The following is a 19,766-nucleotide window of genomic DNA, read 5'->3' on the forward strand; positions in this document are numbered from 1 at the left end:
GAAAAGTCACGTACTACCAATAATTCACTACTCACTGCTTTTCCTTTCACTCCCATTGATGCAAACAACATAAACACCGCAGCCCCGTCCTTAACCGCCTCGTCCACCTGTCTAGCAGTCATTGCCAAGTCTTCAACACCAACAGCTTCTGGAAAGATAACCGTCTTCGTAAAACAATTGATATGAACCCGGTTGAATTCCAACCAGTTCATTCCCAGGATGACATCAAGTTGTTCTAGCGGAAGGCACGCTAAGTCCATTTCGAACTCCCTACCAAAAATATCAATCGGACAATTCAAGCAAGCAAACGAAGTAGTCACTGAACCCGACACGGGAGTGTCAATAACCATACTTCCATTCAAGACAGATATTTCCAAATTCAATCTTTTAGCACAATCTAAAGAAATAAATGAATGAGTCCCTCCAGTATCTATAATTGAAATTAAAGGTGTGCCATGGATAAAACACGTACCTTTAATCAATCGATCCTCAGGGGTAGTCTTTGAACTAGACAAGGAAAAAACTTTCCCACTCGCTTGATTCTTCCTTGGTTTAGTGCACTGTGGACTGATATGACCTTCTTCGCTGCAGTTATAGCAAGTCACAAGCTTTCCTTTACAATCAGCAACAACATGACCCGCTTTACCACACCTATAGTAATTCTTCTCTTCACTCTTGCATGCATGGATGCGATGTCCCGCTTCAACACACTTGTAGCACCTAACAGGAGCACTAGAGTCTCCCCCACTAGGCCTTTTACAACCACCAGCTTTTAGATTACCCCTGCCATACGGCTTACCTCGATCCATAGGCTTCTTTCCCTTCTTGTCAACCAACTCGGGAGAGTGAGATGACTTCACCTTGATGTTATCCTCTTCTAAGATTCTACTACAATCCACCAAATCAGGAAATCTGCGAATCCTCTGATACCTGATACCTTGCTTGATTTCATCACGGAGACCATTCTCAAATTTGATACACTTCGAAAATTCACTAGCCTCATCATTGTTGTAGTGAGTGTAGTACTTAGCTAGTTCAACAAATTTGGAAGCATACTCATGAACAGACATACTACCCTGTTTCAGCTCCAAGAACTCGAACTCCTTTCTTCCCATAACGTCTTCTGAACACAACCCATATAATTGCTCCACCATCATCATTCAGTTCAGCTCTAGTAGCAACCCACCAGTCATCAGCTTCTTCAGATAACATGTGAGTACCATACCTCACCTTCAGACTCTCAGCTTAATCTATCACTCAAAAAATCCTTTCGATTTCCTTCAGCCACTTCTGAGCACCTTCAGGATCGTGAGTGCCTTTGAACAATGGAGGAGTGTTCCGCTGAAAATTTCCCAGTTGTCTGTTAGAACCAATTCCCCCTCCGTTAGGATTCCCTCTTAGCACACCAACAATCATGCCCAAAGCTTCAGCAATTGTGTCATCGTTTCTTCCACCTCTTTCGGCCATTGTCCTGCTAATTCACAAAACAATCTCCATTAGAAAAAAGTATCGACGGTGATAATTCACACTAGTCGTATACAAGGGAAAATTAACAATGATATTCTGGTCACAACAACCGACGATGCTCTGATACCATTATTGTAACACCCTTCTAAACCCCCGCGGAATATTAAATAAATTTAGAGTAAAAACATGTACAAGGGTATTACAACTCCAAAATAATTAAAACATTGGAAAAATACCCTTTTTGGTCCCTTAAGTATACCCCAAGGTACATTCTAGTCCCTTATCTTTAAAAAGTGTCAGAGTGGTCCTTTAATTATTCAAAAAGGTCCATGTTAATCCTTTCCGTCCAATTTTTACTAACGGCGTCAACTTTTGCTTGTGTGGCATCTGAGGTGGCACTTGGGCATACGTGTGGCAGGTGACTTGACAATAAAACATTCTAAAAGTTTTGATTAAGTCTGGAATCGAACCCAAGCCACCTTACTTGCAAACTAACTCAGCTTACCACCACACCACTTTACAATTGATGTTAATTATTTAATTCACATTTATTATCAAGTTTATTATTTCTGAAAAAAACATTCAAAAAACATTCATCTTCATCAGAACAACATCCGATCTGCAACCATCTTTCAACATCATCTTCAACAGAACGAAGTTGTTGAATGAAGTGAAAACTGTAAGCATAAAAACAACCAACATAAGAACACAACATTTCTGAAATTCAATTGAATGATAAATAATAAAACACGTAGGCAATATTTAGGAGGATGATGATAAAATTAATATGAATAATTGAATATGCTTATTTAAACATGATTATTCTTAATAAAGAAATTAAAACGAATACAATATAAGGATGATGGGAATTAAAATCATTGAAATAAAAGGGAGGATTTAAGGTATGAAATTGAAAAAGAAACTCACCGTTAATTTTTGTAAATTAGGTTAATCTGCAATGAATGAATCGTTGAATTGGGAGGGACACAACTATATTTCAATTTGAATGCAACAATGGATGTTTTATGTTCACGATTTCTCTTTCTTTCTTCTTGTCTGCGACAACGTTCAACATTATTGAGCAGAAACCCACCCAAACACAATGCAGATTTATTTAAAAGCTCCTTTTGCTCTTTTGATATTAAACCCTAGAATATTGAATTTGAAACCCAGAAAAAACCATGGTGAATGACGGCGACGGATTTAATAGGATTAAAGGGTTGATTTTGGTAAAACAATTTTTGAATTTGAAATCGTCGAATCTAAAATTTTCGAAACTAGTTTGTGTAAAGGTTGTTTGGATTTTGATAAGTTAAAGATGAGATGAAAGGATGAATGTTTGGATTTTCATAAACTGTTTTTGTTTATGGTGGCTGTAAAAGAAACCCAGAGATTGAAGAAACCCAGGTTGAAGAAGTTGGAACAAATCCATGAAAGAGAGAGAATAAATACACATCTAATTTGTAAATTTTAATAACAAAAGAAAAAATGTCCTAGTGGTAGAGTAGCTTGTCTAGTAACCAACATGTACCTAGTTCGAATCCATGTATAAGGTAAGTTTTTTGATTTTTTTTATTAATATGGTGATGATCATATGCCACATCCGCGCCAAGTGGTCATCTATTTTGACTTTGACTAACGGAACAAACGGAAAGGACTAACGTGAGACTGTTTAAATAATTAAAGGATCACAATGACACTTTTTAAAGTTGAGGGACCAGAATGTACCTTAGGGTATAGTTAAGGGACTAAAAAGGGTATTTTGCCTAAAACATTCTATCATGTCATGCCTTTTCGAGGAACATTAAGAATATTATGCAGTAAACATATTTAACACAGCGGAATAATTCATAATCTGAATAACATAAACATCTGTATTCAATACCAAAAATCACCACCTCATAATCCAACCAAAATTTATTCAAACAATTGAGATAAGAGTTTAATAAATAACTCGAAAATAACTAAACGTCCCCCAATGTTACAAGACCAAAGCATGACACCGACACGACGTAACTAAACGAACTACTTTACGAGCATTCCTCACCAAGGCAAATGCTGCTACTCCTCAATCTGAAAATGGTCAACAGTAAGGGTGAGACAAATCACAATTAAACTATATTATAAGTTCATAACGATAAAATATCATAAGCAGATCATTCACCCAATTTTAGATTTCAGAAATCATTCACTAAGAGTCACCAACAAGAAATCAACATAATTACAACAATACACTATAAGACTGGAATCCTTCCAATCATGTTATAACAACATATATGCAAATGCAACGACTCTTATGCATGTGGTACCAATCATGAGAGTAACCCATCTCACTGATCCAAACACCACCAGAATACGGCTACCGCCAACTCACTAATTCCACACAATGGGAATTAGCTACCGCTGATCCAAACACCACCAGGATACAGCCACAAATGATTATGAATGCATGCACCACCTATAGCATGCTAATCATCAACACCGATTAAAATGAACATCATTATCGTAATCCAATTCACCGAAACGACACCGAATAATGCATTCATATTTCAACATCGATCATAAATCATATCATGCATAAATAGTACCAAACACAACATCAATGTACAATTCGCTATCATAGATAAAAAAACGGGTTTTTAAAATAAAATTGAGCTACTGCCCAACACACCATTTAATTATATAAAATATTTAATTATCTACACAACGCTCAAAACAGTGCTTAAAACGGATATACAGTCTGAAAGATATGAATTTTTAAAATAATTTTTCAAAATGCATCAGGTGTAACCGGTTACAGCAGGGAGCGTTCCCGGTTACGCCTTTACGTAACTCTATTCGCTATTTTCCACAACGCGCTTGTAATTAGTTACAACATGGAGGGTAACCGGTTAAAATACCTAAAAATGCCCAGATTCCTTATTTTTCAACGCGGTAATCGGTTACAGCCCCGCTGTTACCCGATAACAGCGTACTCAGTAGCAGAATTTCATATTTTTAACAACACTCTTCAATTCCAAATCCAAACCAATTCGTTCCAACATCAATATAACACCAAAACAGCTCCAATTCACACATTTTTACATACTTCTAACACACTTATGGGTTCATTATCATTCAGCATAATCCCAATTCACACAATTTCACCATAATCCATCAATTATTCTAAATCTTCCAAAACCCCAAACATAACATACATTCAATTGAACTAAACAACCTACAAAATCAATAATTATATCACTATTAAACCGATAATATAGAGTAAATGGATTAGTCACCCCTTACCTTATCAAAAGCTCTTGAAATTTCTCTTCTCTTCTTTTGCTCTTTCAGGTTTTTCTCTTCTTCTCCTCTTTTTGCTTCTAATTTCTTTTTTTTCTCTATTTTTTCTATTTTATGAAAAATAGAATAATAGTTAATAAGACCTACACTAGATAGCACCTCCCTTCTACTAACCATCACACCAAGCTCAATTACCTCATTTGGCAATTTTTCGAATTTAATTCACCAATTAGTCAATTAATTCTAAATAATTAATTTAAATTCTAATTAAATTAAATAACGAAATTATGGAGTGTATATGACATCTGTCCCCACCACATGTAACACGAATTTAACTCAGCATGTGGTCTTTTTGCTGGTTCAAAAAAAACTCAGCAGGAATTCATCTTTTCAACCCTTTCATCAATGCCTATACCCCCCTGAACGATAGAAAATAGTACTAAATGAATTCAGTTTAGGCTAAGAAATAAAATAACATAATTTTGATTTTATGATGCCCTCTGCAACGGACCAGGGAATAAGGATGAAAAAACAAGCACACTGAAAGTAATTGTCGATCAAATACATTAATTAAGACAGAAAATGAAATGAGAAAGCTCTTAGCAAAATTTCACTCTTCATTCAAAACTAAGTATCCCATCTAAGTTAAATAAATTCAAATTCAAAACTAAGTAACATATTTTATAATTGAAATTGAAATAACAACAACAAAAAATCCGGAGTAATCTTTTTAACAATCTTAAATCTAACATATGCGACTGATCATCTCATTTTCCTCTCCTGAACTTCTTAGGTTACCAAATGACCAAGACCATTTGTTAGAGCTGATGTCGAGGTTAAAGATGCCTTCAATATGCTCAAACACTGTAAAAACAAATTAACATTGGCATTACGCAAAAGCATAAAAAAATGAAGGAAATAACTATGCATAGAAACTACTTACATACCTCATTAGCACCAATGTTGATAACCTTTTCCTTCAAATCTTTAAGAGGAGTTTCAAAATGGTTGATTAAACGTAAAACTGAAGTTGGAGAACATTCTGTGACAACCAAGTCATCTGTGACAATGTAAGTTCTTGGTCCCTTAACATAATTGTTAACAATACTCTCAACCCAAACTGTTTTCCTATCCATTGATTCACCAAAAAAGTTTGAAACATAAGTACTTTTACAGGTTATATAATAGTCGTCGTGACAATAAAACCAAGAACGCGCCTGACAAATTGGTAAAATCTGCTTGCTTAGTCCAAAATGTGGGGCCAAATGAGGATCAACAATCCTATTCTTAGCCTCTTGTGTCAAAAAATACATGTTTTCATCCAAAGTAGTTATGCTATTGTATAGAACATCAATACAACCTAGAGCAAAATTTCCTCCAAACATACGTGCAACTCCCCCCAAAGGAAATGTGAGAAAACTTATAAGAAAGTCTGCAAAATCATGACCCCCTTGAGCATATAATATCTTTCCATCTGTTTTTCTTATAACCAACTTCACTGTGATTTGAATATCATCATTGATTTCAACACCACAAGAAAAATTATTTGATACCCTTCCAAGGGTTGGTTTGATTCCTAAAAACAAATACGTGAGAGTAGACTTAGAAACTAATGAGCACTTCAGCAGATCAAGTACCTGAATAGAACATAGAGTACTAATCAATCAAAAAGGAAAATATGGAGGAAATTAAAAATAAAAAAGGTTCGTAATAACATAGAGTACTAATCAATCAAAATGTAAATAGAAAACCTTCTCTTTTGTGACATTGACGGTCATTTCTTTAAGTGAACTTGTGTTTTTCAATCCCAAATTCTGAAGCATAACAAAGGTTGTAATATCCATGGAGTTTGGTATGACCCTTAAATCATCGGTAATAATAAAAGTTGCACCATCATTAACAAATCCATTATTGCATTCTTTATTGAGAATAACGACAGGGGTCGTACGGAACTTACAATCAAGACATGCCGTGGAAGTGGTTAACATTTCTTTGCAATCGCAAGGAGATGCAAAACTTTCGGAAGTACACATATAGTACTTTAGGGGCTCGGTGTCATCAATGTTGAGTTTAAGAGTGCTGCAATAATCTTCCAGTGAATAATTTGGATTCAATAACATTTCTTTAATTATTTCCTTTGTCAGACACTCTTTGTCAAGATCTGCCACACTCTGGTAGAGTTTGTTCAAACAACCAACTGTAACTGGTTCCAAGTTCGACTCTTTTTGAACAAGTCTTGCGATAGTTCCTAATGGAAACGTTAAGAAGCTACAAAGAACATCAACAAAGTCTTTGCCTGCTTCTGCAAATAAGACTTTGCTCCTCTCTTCATTCAGCACAAGTTTGAGTGGCACATAGTCCTCCTCCTCCGTTTGAGTAGCAGCAGCCATGATTGAAAGTAGCAAACGAGCAATCTAGAATTTGTGGATTTGATTTATAATCATATTCATACACAAGGCTGTGCTCTTTTTTGTTTAAATAAGTAAAATCGTCTAGTAGGTATTAAATGTCAATTCTTGATATTAGGATTTGGAGTGTTGGAAAAAGATAGCAGTAATTTACATGATTCATGTATTGTATGCTGTAATTAAATATCTCTTTTTCCAAAGCAAATGCATAAAAACGTACAAGTAGTAACTCGACTCTCGAGTACTGTAATTTATATGGGTGAGAAAAAAAAAACGTAAGAAGGAGTAGTATGTTTCTAGCAAAAATAAGGACTCCAATTAAAAATTTTCGGGAGTCTGTGTTTTATATAATAACCATCAAATATTAATACTATGTTTTATTATTTTTAAACTACACTTAACAATAACATCATATACTTCTTCACTTTCACTATAAGAAAACTTCTCCCCAGCGACATATTTAGCGACGTGGAAAACACGTGGCTCTAAAATGATAGTTGCGACGTGAGTTTAACATCGCTAGCTTTATTTTAATATTAAACCACTTTACAGCCTTAAAGTAATTAGAAGTCAGACATGGGGTAATGTGAAAAACAGTTGCGACGTGGTATACACGTCGCTACATTAAATACATAAATTAATTCATTAAAAGCCATAACGTTCAAATGGGGGAATATTCAAATTTTTGAAAAATTTGGTAGTGACGTTAGTTACACGTCGCTACCTTTAGAAATAAAAAACAACGTTCCCTTGAAGTGACACAGTGGCAGCTTTGCAGGCAGAGGAATTGATGATTGTTACCGTTGCCATGTTGCGACGTGTATCTCACGTGGCAAATAGCGATGTGCTTTCCACGTCGCTACTTTGTCTATTAATCTAACCATTTCACTTCCCTCCACCACCATTCACGAACAAATTAAAGCTTCCTCTTCCTCTGCAAACCCATTCTCTCCCAAAATCAAAGCTTCTTCTCCTAAAATCCCCTCCTAAAATTCAACCATTCTCTCCCAAGATCAATTCAATCCCAAATTTTTTTCTATATCAAAGGTAGTTAGGGTTACATTTGATATTTTGTTTATTTTTTTATAATTTCATTATATATTTTGTTTTTAATTTTTGATTTTTTTTTTATAGATTCAGTAGATTGAAGAAGGTTGTAGATTGAAGAAGGTTGTAGATTGAAGAAGGTGGAGTAGACTGAAGAAGAGGTAAGTTATTTTTGTCTATTGTAGTATATTTCAAATAGATTTATTAGGTACATTTTTTAATAGATTTATTAGGTATGTTTGTTGAAAATAAAATTTGTATTGTTTATTAGATATGTTTATTTGATATGTTTATTAGATATGGTTGTTTATTAGGTATATTATAAAGTTTTAATTTATAATTTTTATTATATATATTATTTATTATAACGAGTAATATTATACTGTATTTTAAAAAAACAGAATATATATTATATTTATATATTGATTTATTAGATATGTTTATTAGATATGTTTGTTTATTAGGTATATTATACTATATTTTAAAAAAATAGAATATATATTATATTTTTATATAGAATTTAATTTTTATTATAAATTTAATTTTTGCATATATAGAAATTAAATTTTTTATGTTTATAATAAAAAGATAATAATTTTATATTATGAATTATGAAAATAAAATATTAAAAAGAGAATATTTTTATACATATAAGTTATGAATTTTTTATGTTTATATAAAATAAGTTATTTTTTTGAAAAATAGAAATATAAACAAACTATAATTAAAAATACATCACTTTTGTATATATTTGATAAAAATAGTTTTATTAAAAAAATTCTAATAGAATATGTTTTATATGTAATATATATTATATTTAAAATAGTATAGAAGTTATGTTTACAAAATATTATTAATATTTAATGAATGTTGAAGTTATGTTGACAAAATATTAAAAATATTTAATCTTAATGAATGTAGAAGTTATGTTTACAAACTATAATTAAAACTACACATATTAAAAATAATATACATATTAATCTTAATGAATGTAGAAGTTATGTTTACAAAATATTATTAATATTTAAAATAGTAAATATTTAATAGTAGTATTTTTATATGGTACATGTTTAATATGAGTAGTACTTTTTAATATGTAATATATATTTATATGGTACATGTTTAATATGAGTAGTACTTTTTAATATGTAATATATATTTATATGGTACATATTTAATAGTTGAATCAAAAATAATATTTTTAATAATAGTAAATATTTAATAGTAGTATTTTTATTAAATAATATTTTCAATATGTGTAGTTTAAAATGTGTAGTTACTAAAATAGTAACTTTATGGTTAACATATGTTCAATATAACATATGTTATATTAACTAGTACACGTCTAAGAATAATATTAAGTTGATTAATATTACTAACTCAAAATGACAATGATTGTATAAATATGCAGTATGGAATATTAGCGGTATTATCGTATGTGGATGTACGATAGAACATTTCCAGGAAGAATGAGACTTAAACCCAATTTTATAGTTGGAGTTGAAGGGTTTATCAGTTAGGCGTTTGCTCAGGAATTATGTCGAAGCGAAGGAGGAGTTAGGTGTCCCTGTCTTAAATGTGAATGTAGACCAATAATTAGTGACCCACAGGAAATAACATCTCATTTGCATAGAAGGGGTTTCATTGCAAATTATTGGGTTTGGACGTTTAATGGTGAAGAACTGCCTAGTAACGTACCAGAGACTAGCAACTCTCATGCTTCAAGTAGTCGGCCGCCTATGGAATCTGAGGAAAACTTTAATCTGATTGGTGACATGGTTGAGGATGCTTTTGGTGTGAACGTGACCTATGATGAACCTGAAGATTTTGGTGGGGAAGAGTTCCCGAATGAGGAAGTGCAGAAATTTTATCAATTGTTGAATGAGATGAATACGCCGTTGTTTGATGGATCGTCTGACTCAAAGTTATCAATGTGTGTGAGATTGTTGGCCGCCAAGGCAAATTGGAATGTTCCTGAGCAGTGTTTGGAATTCTTCGTAAAAATGATGTTGGACTCAACTGCAATGAAAGACAACTTGCCTACATTATTTTATGAAGCAAAGAAGTTGGTGTCGAAGTTGGGCTTAAGATTAAGAAAGATTGATTGTTGCATTAATGGTTGTATGTTATTTTACGACAATGAGTTTGGTACTCAAGATGGGTTGTTGGAGGAATGTAAGTTTTGTATGAGTCCAAGATATAAAGTTCCCAGTAGAGCCGTTAACACTAATCAAGACCGTGTAGCAGTAAAGTCCATGTATTATCTTCCGATAATACCAAGGTTAAAAAGAATGTTTACTTCAATGCACAGTGCAAGTCAAATGACATGGCATCATACAAATAAAACAAGTCCAGACACTATGCGGCATCCATCTGATGGGGAGGCATGGAAGCATTTTGATCTAATACATCCTGATTTTGCCGCAGAACCTAGAAATGTCAGGCTTGGATTATTCTCAGATGGTTTTACTCCTTATGTTCAAGCGTAGGAAAGTATGTATTCTTGTTGGCCAGTTATTGTAACCCCTTACAACCTCCCTCCTGAGATGTGCATGACAAAACTATACATGTTTTTGACGTGCATCATTCCAGGACCTTCGAGTCCAAAAGCAGGAATTGATGTGTATTTACAACCTTTAATTGATGATTTGAAGAGATTGTGGATTGGAGAATGGACTTATGATATATCACGTAAAGAAAACTTTACAATGCGAGCTTCCTTGATGTGGACCATCAACGACTTTCCACCATATGGCATGTTGTCTGGTTGGGGTACTCATGGAAAAATGGGTTGTCCGCATTGCATGGGAAACAACAAAAGGCTCACATTGGATAAAGGTGGGAAAAGCTCGTGGTTTGACTGTCACCGCAGATTCCTACCACGAAATCACTCCTATAGAAGAAACATGACAAACTTTAAAAAATATGTACGAGTGAAAGATTTGCCTCCGCCACGATTGTCACCATGGGCTATATGGGAACAAGTTAGTGAGCTACCAAAATTTACAGATACTGGCAAAGAATGCCGAATTGAAGGATACGGAGTCACGCACAATTGGACAAAAAGAAGTATATTTTGGGACCTCCCGTATTGGAAAGATAACTTGTTGTGCCATAATCTAGATGTTATGCATATTGAGAAGAATTTTTTTGATAATGTATTTAACACAATGATGGATGTGAAAGGTAAAACAAAAGATAATGCAAAGGCCAGACAAGACATGGAAAAATGGTGTAACAGAAGAGAGTTGGAGTTGAAGCCTCCACCGAATGGAAAGTTATTAAAACCCAAGGCTTATTTCACTCTGACTTCCTAAGAAGCTAAAGTTGTTTGTCGATGGCTAAAAGATTTGAGAATGCCCGATGGGTATTCATCAAATTTATCAAGGTGTGTTGACCCTAACACTGGGAAGTTGCATGGAATGAAAAGTCACGATTGTCACATTTTTATGGAACAATTGTTACCAATTGCATTTGGCTCGCTACCCAAACATGTTCTTGATCCACTAACTGAAATTAGTCAGTTTTTTAGAGATATTTGTGCGTCAGCCTTAAAAGTGGAAGACATCATGAAGTTGGACCAAAATATTGCAATCATTCTTTGTAAGTTGGAACAAGTATTTCCGCTTGGTTTCTTTGACTCCATGGAACATTTACCTGTGCATCTTGCATATGAAGCTTTTCTTGGTGGACCAGTTCAATATAGGTGGATGTATCCATTTGAAAGGTTCATGGGTGATTCAAAGCGATCAGTGAAGAATAAAGCAAGAGTTGAAGGTTTTATATGTGCACATTACCTGCATCGAGAAACATCACATTTTTGCAGTCATTATTTCAATCACTTGATGTTAACTCCTAGAACCATACGGAATCTGGTAAATGTCAACCAGAGGAGTCAATTCACCTTATCAGTATTCGGTCTTCCAGGTCGACCTTCTGAAAAGAAGAGTGTGCATTGGTTGACCCAGAAAGAAATGAAATCCGCACATGTCCATGTCTTGATCAACTGCGTTGAAGTTAAACAATACCTTGAGTAAGTTTACCCAATTTGTTTTACCTTTGTTGACAATGTCTTGATCATCCTGGTGTGCCCTCGTCCTTCCAGCAGGCAGGAGGACCCAGCTTTCCATTCTCCCATACTGGCATGCCTTCATCCTTCTAGTAGACTGGAGGATCTGGTTTTTCATATCCCATCCAGATGACTTCATCCTTCCAGCAGACGGGAGGATCCAGCAGTACACGTCCGACACAGGCTGGACAATCTCCTAGTCCACGCCCCACACAGGCTGGACAATCTCCCCGTCCACGTCCCACACAGGCTGGACGATCTCCTAGTCCACGCCCCACACAGGTTGGAGGCTCACGCACCCCACATCCCACACATGTACCAGCACGTGAGGTTGATGAGGCAGTTGATGAGATAGATGGAGCTGATCTTCGTGGGAGGGATGATCCTGATGAGATTCATGTCGTTGACGGTAGATTTTGGATTTAGCCCGAAGGAAGCAAGTAAGTTTCCTATTTAAAAATTTTTATAACATGTATACATTTTCATTTTTTATATAAATTTATGTCTAACATTTTCATTTTTTGTTTCAGTTTTGCGCCGAGGCGGACTGCTGCTAGGATTGTTAACTATATAATTCAACAGATGCATAAATCAGCTTTTAAGAGCTATGGGGACGTCAAAAATAAAGATGATTGGTTTATAATGTTTAAGGTATTGTTATTTATATAGGTTTTGCATTTAATTTATTTTTTTAGTTATGGTTATTTAAATAAAATTCTCATTATAATTACTTAACATTTTATTGTAATGTCATACAACATTATTGCAGGAGAAATGTGTGTGGGATCCTTTGAGTGAAAAAAGTGTTCAGAAAGTTTTCAATACCAGATGCTCTAAAAGAATGTCTGATATGTTGCGGCGAGTAAGGGAGAATTATGAGCTTCATGGCATCCGTCCTAACTAGATAGGCGAGGAGGTTTTTCAGGAGCTTGTTACATATTGGAGGACTCCAGAATTCCGGGCTAAATCAGAAACTTTTAAGAAGATGAGGGCATCTGAAAAGGGCGGTTGTGTCAACACAGTTGGAAGTATTAGCACCGCCGAGCATGCCCGACGATTGGTAAAAATTTTAAAATTATTAAGTTACATCTTTATTCATAATATATTTTACTAATTATTTTTAAGTAAATTATTTAGGCTAAGGAGTTAGGGAGAAGACCATTGATGCCTGAGCTGATTTCGAGGACCCGGACAAGGAGATCGGGAGGTTTTGTCGACGAGCGCACAAAGATGTATCTTGTAAGTGAAATTTACGTTGTTTATTTTTTTTAAATTAATACAAAATTTGTGACGTGAATTTCATGTGGCAATTGATAAATTGCCACGTGAAAATCATGTGGCAGATCATAAGTTGTGGCGTGAAAATCACGTGGCAACTTTTTAATATATTTTAATTTATAGTATGTACATATTTATTTAGTATAATTAAATATGCATTTAAATATTTAACTTAATTTTTTTTTATTGAATATGTGTGCAGGAAGAATATGATAGACGGCTTGCCATTTTTCTAAAAAATAATCCTCAATTCATGCCAGCAGAGGGGGAGCCGCTTAACGCGGATGTTGATCACTATATTTGGTGTGAGGTTATTAAAGAAAAAGGACCTAATGGTTGCTTTTTTGGTGCTGAAAATTTGGCGGCCAGCTATAGACGTGGTGACCGCAATCTGTTTCAAAGAGTTCAGGATGGAAAGGGTGGATCGCGTCAACCAGATCAAACACAGGAACAAACTGAATTAATAAGGCAATTGGCGAGACGCGAAAATGAGACCCAGATGGAGATGATGCGGAAGAAGCAGTCTGATATGGAGGAGCAGCATGCGCGGCAGATAGAGGACATTATGAAGAAGCAAGCTGAGATGGAGGAGCAGATGAGACGGTTTATGCAAGGAGGTGGAAATTACAGTAATGCTCCTCCTCAAGAGCCGGAGGATGACGGAGTGGCTGATGATTTTAATCCGGATAATTATTTTCCGGATGATGCCTCTTAAAAACATTTTGTATTTTATTTGTTTTTAATTTATTTTTATGTAAATTATTCTACATTTTAATTCATTAAAATATTTGTTTTAAATTTTTAGTTTTATTTAATTGAATTTATTATATAAATTTTATTATATGAATTTATTTTATAAAATTTTATTATATAAATTATATTTTATAGATTTTATTATATAAATTTTATTTTATAGATTTTATTATATAAATTTTATTATATATAAATTTTATTATATACAAATTTTATTATATATTTTATTATATGTATTTTATTATATATATTTTATTATATATTAATTAATTATATAAAACTAATAAAACCAATCACAACCATCGTGATTAATTTTTTTTTTTTAAAAAGCATTTAATGTAGCAAAGTGGAAACCACGTCGCTACATTGGTTAACTTCACACTTTTGCACACCTGCCACACCTGCTGTGTATGCAGGTAGCTGTTTCCAAATGTAAGCCTGTTGCGATGTTGGAGTCACGTCGCTACATTCTGACGTGGTCTCCACGTCGCTACATTGTTGCCACTCGTGCTCCTGCGACGTATTGGCCCACATCGCTACTTTTTTGTTGCCACGTGATGTTGCCTGTTGCGACGTGCTATCCATGTCGCTGCAGAGCATCTTTTTTGTAGTGTTTCTGGTTTGTTCCAGAATCATCTTCCTTTCTTGGAGATGGTTGTATAATGGATATCAAAAGTTTAGACCTAATTATTATGATTGATTTAAACTTCCTTTATCTTGTCCAAACTTTTTATACTCCCTCCGTTTTTTATTATAAGTCGTTTTGGCATTTTCACACATATTAAGAAAAATAATAGCTATTGTATGAAATAGATAAATTATAAAAGATTTTACTAAATTGTCCTTCATTAATTGTATGGGAAACAGAAATTAAAATAATTTGAAGAAAGAGAATAATAAATGCTTAAGGGTATAATAGAAAAAATAGTATTAATTATTCATTGAAATTGTAAAACGACTTATAATAAAACACAATTTTTTTTCTCCAAAACGACTTATAATAAAAAACGGAGGGAGTAGTATTTTTGTAAGGGTTGCACCCCTAGTGCGAGTTTTATCATCAATTACTTATTAAAAAAAATTATTTTTACTCTTTCATTAAATATGTTGTTAGCTTACAATGTCGATATATGTATAATTATAGTATAATGTTAACTTGTGTCTTAAAGGTATATGTTTATAAACCCACAAATAACAAGTTTGTGTAAAAAAAGCAATGAAAAAGAAAATTATCAAGTTTTAATAAAATTAATGTACAATTTTTAAGATTTTTTTTATATTTAACTCTTAACATGTGCTCTTGGGGGAAATTCGACTCTTGAGTAGATATCCTCTCTGAAATTTGAAGGAAATCGGGGAAATTCAGCCCCAGTGATCAAAAAGCACCCCGCCGAAGCATATGATACAGCAATTCAACAGTCGCCTGCCCTGAAGCAATATCCCCGAGGAAGCCGACCACCCAAGTACATATCAGCAGGAAAAACCAAAACAGGTCGCCTAGACACCCCTTCCAACAAAAGAAGATGCTTTGAAGCACGAAGTGTAACACCCTGAAATCCCGACTCTTTATTTATAAAAGATAAAACAATTAATTTCTCAATCCGTGCTACACATACTCAACATACATCTTCATCAATATGATAACATGAAATAGCAGCGCAACTCAAACATCAACCATACATTAATTTGTCTTTGTAATATAAAGTAGTTCATTTAATTAAATAACTAAAAATTTGAACACAAAACAATAACAGACAATCCGCCCAGTGTTACAGATCAAAGCGACAGCGAAACTAAATAACTCGAAAAACAATAAATAATGAAGAGACTTCTATGTCATCCTCCCACTACAAGAATACCTTTGAATAGCTAGGGGCTTTTGCCAGGGGTAAAACCCCAAACTAAAAATAACATTGCTTGGGGTAAAGCCCCTCGTAACGCATATATATATATATATATATATATATATATATATATATATATATATATATATATATATTGGGGTTACCCCTCGCAAATATAAGAGAGAGAGAGAAATATTTTAGTTTTGAAAAAATGCATTGCGGGGGTTCTCCCGCGGGTGTAGGGTTGTAGCCTTATAATCATGAGATTTGGAGTTTTTGGTTAATGAGAAACGCAATTATTTTTGAAAACGTTTCTTATTGTTTTGATGTGGTGTGCTCCAATGTGTTATTTTTGTCTTGGAGATGGTTTTCTACTGGAAATTCTGTTTGTTTCTTATGGGTTGTACCCTTATGGGTGTTTTAACTCTTTATAGTGTTCCTTTGTTATAAGGGTTGCACCTCTAATGCGAGTTCTTATATCAATTGCTTATTGAAAAAAAAAATTGTTATGGGTGTTTGAGCATTTATGTAGAGATGTGGGGATAGTGGGAGTAGAAGCGTGGTTGTTAATATTATTTGATTACGATGATTTGTATCAATTTTACTATTTAAATATTTATTTTTAACTATTCTTATTACAGTGATATATTAAAATAAATATTTCATTTAGAATTATTAAGATAAATAATTAATTAGAATTATTTTATTTTAATTAGTTGGGATAACTTATAATAATAATAATAATAATAATAATAATAATAATAATAATAATAATAATAATAATAATAATAATAATAATAATAATAATAATAATAATAATAATAATAATAATAATAATAAAATAGGGATCTGAGAATAGAATTGACCGTACGTGAAAAAGAGAAGAAGGGGATAAAGAGAGAGCTAGGTGATAGGAGAAGAAGAATCATCACTAGATAAGTTTCAACCTAATGAGGTCAAGAACTAGAACATCCCTTGCAGATGCAATTGATCAAGACATTCAGCCCATTCTTTTTATCAACCACCTTTGGAAGTTCCTTTATGAGTGGACTTGAAATGACCCTGAAGTATCTTTGGCAACTTTAATAAGCCGGTTGGAGCTATCTTTCAAACATATTAGGATAAACCTTCAGAAGATACCAGACTATACTGCTTTTTCCTTACTGGTATTCCAAAAACAAACCTTCTAAGACCTCAACACCGAAAACACAAGGAACTACCAGAGGTTTTACATCACATACACATGCAGTGAAACACAAAATAAAATCCTCAACCACCTTCAGACTCACCTTAATATCCCTTGCACACAAGCACCACAATCTAGTTGACATCAAAATAACATAGGTTTGAAAATAAATCAAACACACACTCACATCAGAATCACAACAACTCACCACCAATGCAACATGCCCGACAACGTCATACATGACCATTACTCACCCTGTCACTAATAAACAATACTCCCCATCAAGGTAACAATCATAATGGTTCACACAGATGCTGCACATAGAAACAAACTGAAATTTTGTAGAGAAAGATAAATTCTCCAAAAAGTTCTCAGACAAGATGTCAAGACATGTTAGGGACATGTGTCCCTGCAAACACTTTATACTGCAACGCTAGAAATGATTTCGTCTTATTTGCAGCAATAGAACTCCACACATTTTCCTATATCATACACTTTCCTGTATTTTTTGCTTTTCATGGATTTAATTATTAAATCCTCCTTGCCTATCCATTGTACCATAAAGTATCTTCCCTGAATCTCACCTAGATACAAAGCGAGATGCCTGCTATGATACCAATTGAAATTCTGGTATTCAGATCTCAGATGTCCTAAGAAATATTGAGACACTGATCTTTGAACAACACAAAATGGCAAAGTAAACATAATTAAAACAATACAAAAAAGTCACTCAACACACATAATTGTTAATCGAATTCGGTGTACAACAACACCTACCCTGGGGGCTAACAAGCCAGGAAGGAAATCCACTATTAGTATTATTAATTCAAAGTTAAACAACCTCCGGTTTACAACCTCTCACTTAATCCCTACCCAGTACAACTTATACCTAGGAACCTCCTAGATATGAGAAACCCCTCACACTCCTAATCACCGCAGTGATGTCTCACAATCTCAATCTCAATTACTGATATTGACAGCCTTTCACCAAAGTCTTCAAATACAAGGCAATACTAGATTAAGAAACCCCTTAATCAAGAACAATACTTGATCTTGCTTAAAACCTTTGATCAAGAATAATAGCTTGATAAAAAAAAGCAACACACAATCATTCAATGCTTAAAAGTTTCTGAATGAATGACATAACTTACAGCACAATAGAAAAATTCTTGTTCTTCTATCAAGATGATATTGGAGAGGCTCACAATTAGCACACACAAACTCTAACAAAATACAACGTAAGTTCCACACAAAAACTACGTTAGTGACAACCTATTTAAAGCACACATGTGGACACTGGATTGGGCTTCAAAAACACAGCAAGGAGACTACTTAAAATATACAAAAGCTTCTCCATAAAAGTAATTCTTCAATCATTAGTTTCCTAAATAATCTCCATATTTAGAAACTAAGGATACATCTTGCAAACCAGATAAAATCTTTTATCCTTAAATTAAGTGTCACATAGGATTGCATAATATTCCCAGAATATTATGCATCTATAACAAACTTAACAGAGTCTAAACTGTAAACTGTAACAGACACGATGTCGAATGATCAAGATAAGACATCTTGTAAGACATGTTTTCTCTTCAAGTTAGAACATCCTATTTAGCATGTTGTTGCCTAATTTTTTTTTACTAAAATTAATGTCAATCATAAAATAGAGAATTAACACGTTGCATCTTCTTTGCCCATTTGTGGTAATTTTTGTTTCCTTACAATTGAGGCGTAACACATGTAACATCTAAGGCCGACGATGGCGGCAAGTGTTCTCCAGTGCACAAGGCATGACAATCAGCGGATCCTAACAACTTCTAGACAAAAATCAAATTCACGTTGGAACGAGAGGGATCATCAGACAATGTAGGTATGAGACTGCATTGGGATTGACTTGGAGTAGTATTTGGATGCATCTTCTTTTCGGTAGTCTAACAAATAAGAACTCCATAGTTAAGCGTGATTGACTTGGAATAGTATTTGGATGAGTGACCTTTTAGAAAGCTTCTCGAAAAACGTGTGAATGAGGACAAAGCGTGGTGAAAGCAGTCTGGGACATTACAACATCCACCATCGTAAGATTCTCCGATGGATGAATATAATACAGATCCAATGCCACATCTGGATTTCAAGAAGATTTTTGCCATTATTGTTAGTATTATTGTTATATTGTTATTTTTCACCATTGCAAGAACACAGAGAAAAGCAACAAGAAACCAAGCTCTATGTTACCCTAAAAAAAATTCTCATCTTCACGGACAAACTAAGAGAAAGCAATGAATGAGTGAAAAACTAGAGTTCTCATACTTTGGAAAGATAGCAATACAAGCGTATATACAAGCTGAGATAGAAGAGTTAGTTAGCTTAGAAAATGGGAACTATGATCCTTCTATTTTAAATTTGCAAAGTATTTTATGAAATAATAACTACTA

At 33.9% G+C, this 19,766-nt stretch overlaps 1 protein-coding gene across 1 annotated transcript; it reads right to left on the minus strand.

Annotated features, from left to right (window-relative positions):
• Window positions 1–4,675: 4,675 nt before the first annotated feature.
• LOC131637459 (uncharacterized) lies at window positions 4,676–7,139 on the minus strand. Its single transcript, XM_058908042.1, has 4 exons — window positions 6,501–7,139; window positions 5,697–6,386; window positions 5,548–5,613; window positions 4,676–4,684 (listed from the first exon to the last, which is right to left on the minus strand). Exons 1-4 carry the CDS (start codon window positions 7,137–7,139, stop codon window positions 4,676–4,678), a joined length of 1,404 nt encoding a protein of 467 aa, XP_058764025.1.
• Window positions 7,140–19,766: the final 12,627 nt, after the last annotated feature.

Source organism: Vicia villosa, unplaced genomic scaffold (assembly GCF_029867415.1).
Source record: "Vicia villosa cultivar HV-30 ecotype Madison, WI unplaced genomic scaffold, Vvil1.0 ctg.002007F_1_1, whole genome shotgun sequence".
In the NCBI taxonomy this organism is placed as follows: Eukaryota; Viridiplantae; Streptophyta; class Magnoliopsida; order Fabales; family Fabaceae; genus Vicia; species Vicia villosa.

Bases quoted from the DNA above. Each gene is read 5' to 3' on its own strand.
- LOC131637459 (XM_058908042.1), bottom strand. From the start codon at position 7,139: ATGGCTGCTGCTACTCAAACGGAGGAGGAGGACTATGTGCCACTCAAA. The intron at 6,387-6,500 runs GTTTTCTATTTA...TGTTCTATTCAG, and splicing joins TCAATGTCACAAAAGAGAAG to GTACTTGATCTGCTGAAGTG. The intron at 5,614-5,696 runs GTATGTAAGTAG...TTGTTTTTACAG, and splicing joins TCAACATTGGTGCTAATGAG to TGTTTGAGCATATTGAAGGC.